Source organism: Emiliania huxleyi (assembly GCF_000372725.1).
Source record: "Emiliania huxleyi CCMP1516 unplaced genomic scaffold EMIHUscaffold_951, whole genome shotgun sequence".
In the NCBI taxonomy this organism is placed as follows: domain Eukaryota; phylum Haptophyta; order Isochrysidales; family Noelaerhabdaceae; genus Emiliania; species Emiliania huxleyi.
In genome coordinates this window covers 15,454-17,631 of record NW_005194946.1, presented here as the reverse complement: position 1 = coordinate 17,631, position 2,178 = coordinate 15,454, and the positions used below count along the sequence as shown (strand labels likewise).

The following is a 2,178-nucleotide window of genomic DNA, read 5'->3' as shown; positions in this document are numbered from 1 at the left end:
GGTGTCGCCTAGCAAGCCAGGCGACGGCCCCCCCCTTCGCGATCGCCAGTTCCTTTGCTTCAGCTGCTGCGGCAAGGAGAAAGAGAAGTACCCGCCGGGCGACTTCGTGTTCAAGGTCAAGGAGCGCACGTACGTCACCTCGGCGGCACGCCGGCTTCGCTGCTGCGGCTGCTGCGGCTGCTGCGCCGGCGCAGGCCTCGTCAACCACCTCCACCCCTTCCTGCTCTGGACGCTCTACAAGGGGGCGTGGCAAAGCACCAACCAAGACACCACCCTGAAGCCGCTAGTCTGCTCTGGCTAGGACAGTGTGGAAAGGAGCGTGCACGGACGGGAGTTGTGCTCGCCCTCTTGTTCATGCTGGCATCCTGCATGATAAAAAGAGATAAGGATGTAACAAACCCAAGTTTAGTACGTAACTGAATGCAAGGAGACACGAAATTGATGCGGCTTTCAGCGTCGCTTATATCCGGGACGACCTCCGCACACCAGGCACACCACACCGTGTGACCCTAGCGCGAGGGGGAGGCAAAGAAGCTGAAGGCAGCACCGCCCAAGACGGTGTGGTCGACCGAGGCGGATAGGAGGCGCCGCTCGCGCGACTTTGCCGCCGGAGAGAGCAGGGTCGCGGCGAGATCCTCCTCGGTCGGCGGCGGTGGCAGCGACGGTGTGTCGTCTGTAGGCCCGCCTAGCAGCGCTATGGCTCGAGCTGCATCCGCCTCTGTTAGGCCGACCGCCGGATCCGTCTGCACAAAGCGGCCGTCCGATCGGTGCGCGAGCAGTGGCAGGTCGTCGAGAGCAACCCACACCTCAACCTCTGTCTTCGCCGCGAGCCAAGCCAAGATCTCGCCCACGCGTGCAGCTGCGCCAACGCCGGTCGGCCCGGCTGACGTGCGCCCTGAGCACCGCGGCAGGCCCCACCGCGCCAGCTCCTCGTCCACCACCTCTGCCGCGGCCTGCGACGACTGCCACGACGACGAGAGTATCAGAGCTGCGCCTGTGGCGCCAACAATCGTCCGCAGCGCTCGCAAGCAGTTTGGAGAAAACTGGCGGTCGGTGCCGGCCGTCGCTGGATGCAAGACGCCGTCGATGTCGAGGAAAATGTACCTCATCACCCAGATGCGTGCGTGCTGCGTGCGTGCTCAAGTGCTCAAGTGCTCACAAGCTCAAGCCGACGAACCGTGCCGATTTCGAAGAGCGGGCGCCCGGAAGAAAAGCAGCCCGTTAAAGGAAGTGCGAGGGAAAAATTCCGCCGCTGAGGGAAACCCGGAGCGCTGCCGTATGCGACCGCGCACCCCCCCACGGTCGAGGAAGAGGGTTAAATCTGGGCAGTTAAGGGGTATCCCGGTACACGGAACCATCCCTCGGAGACGTGTTATGGCCCTGCGAGGCTGCGACCGCGCACCCCCGCCCCCCGGGGCTAGGGCTCTCTTGCCCGTAACCCGATGCCGAGCGTCCCCGGCCAACTGGGTGCGCTTCTTAGCTCCCCGGTCCTGGACGTGAGGTTAATGACCGCACTCCAAGTGCTCCAAGTGCGTTCCGCCGCTAGGGGAAACCCAATGCGCAGACCAACCCTCGGAGACCCGTGTTCACTTTACGCCCCCTCCCCTGCGAATGCGCACCCCCCAGGGCTAGGGTTCTCTGGTAGGACGGGAACGAGATGAGAAGCCCCTCCCGCCCGTGCTTGCGCAGCGCAGCCTAGTGGCTCTCTAGCGGGGGGTAGCGGTCAGCCCGTAACCCGATGCCAATCACCCGGCCCGCTGGGTGCGCTTCTTAGCTCCCCGCTCCCCGGCCCTGGGTGTGCGGTTACCAACTGCACTCCAAGTCCAAATCGTCCAAGTGCTCCAAGTGCAATACGTTGGATTTTGGCCGGCTTTTTGTTGTCTTTTTGGACGGCTTTTTTTGGCTTTCCTCCCCCGCCTCCCTACCCCTCTCTTGTTTTTTTTTCTCCTTGGGGCTTTGGGGGTTCTTCTTTCGAGGCGCTCCAATATATTGCGCCAATCTCCACATGAGGTGGCCTTCACCAGTGATGAGCCGGTGCACAACCGCTCACCTGGCGGGTCCTCGGCCCGCTCCCCTCCCCCCTCTACAGTGTCTACACCCTCACCGAGCCCCCAGCGCGAGGAGCGCGCACTCGTACTTGGTCGGCTTGGCGAGCAGCCACACCTCGGGCGCGCGCGC

The 2,178-nt window shown here is 63.6% G+C and overlaps 1 protein-coding gene across 1 annotated transcript; it reads right to left on the bottom strand.

Annotated features, from left to right (window-relative positions):
- Nucleotides 1–509: 509 nt before the first annotated feature.
- On the bottom strand, nt 510–1,109 carry EMIHUDRAFT_250586 (hypothetical protein; the record flags this gene model as incomplete). The annotated part of the gene is made up of 1 exon (XM_005756701.1): nt 510–1,109. One exon carries the CDS (start codon nt 1,107–1,109, stop codon nt 510–512), a length of 600 nt encoding a protein of 199 aa, XP_005756758.1.
- Nucleotides 1,110–2,178: the final 1,069 nt, after the last annotated feature.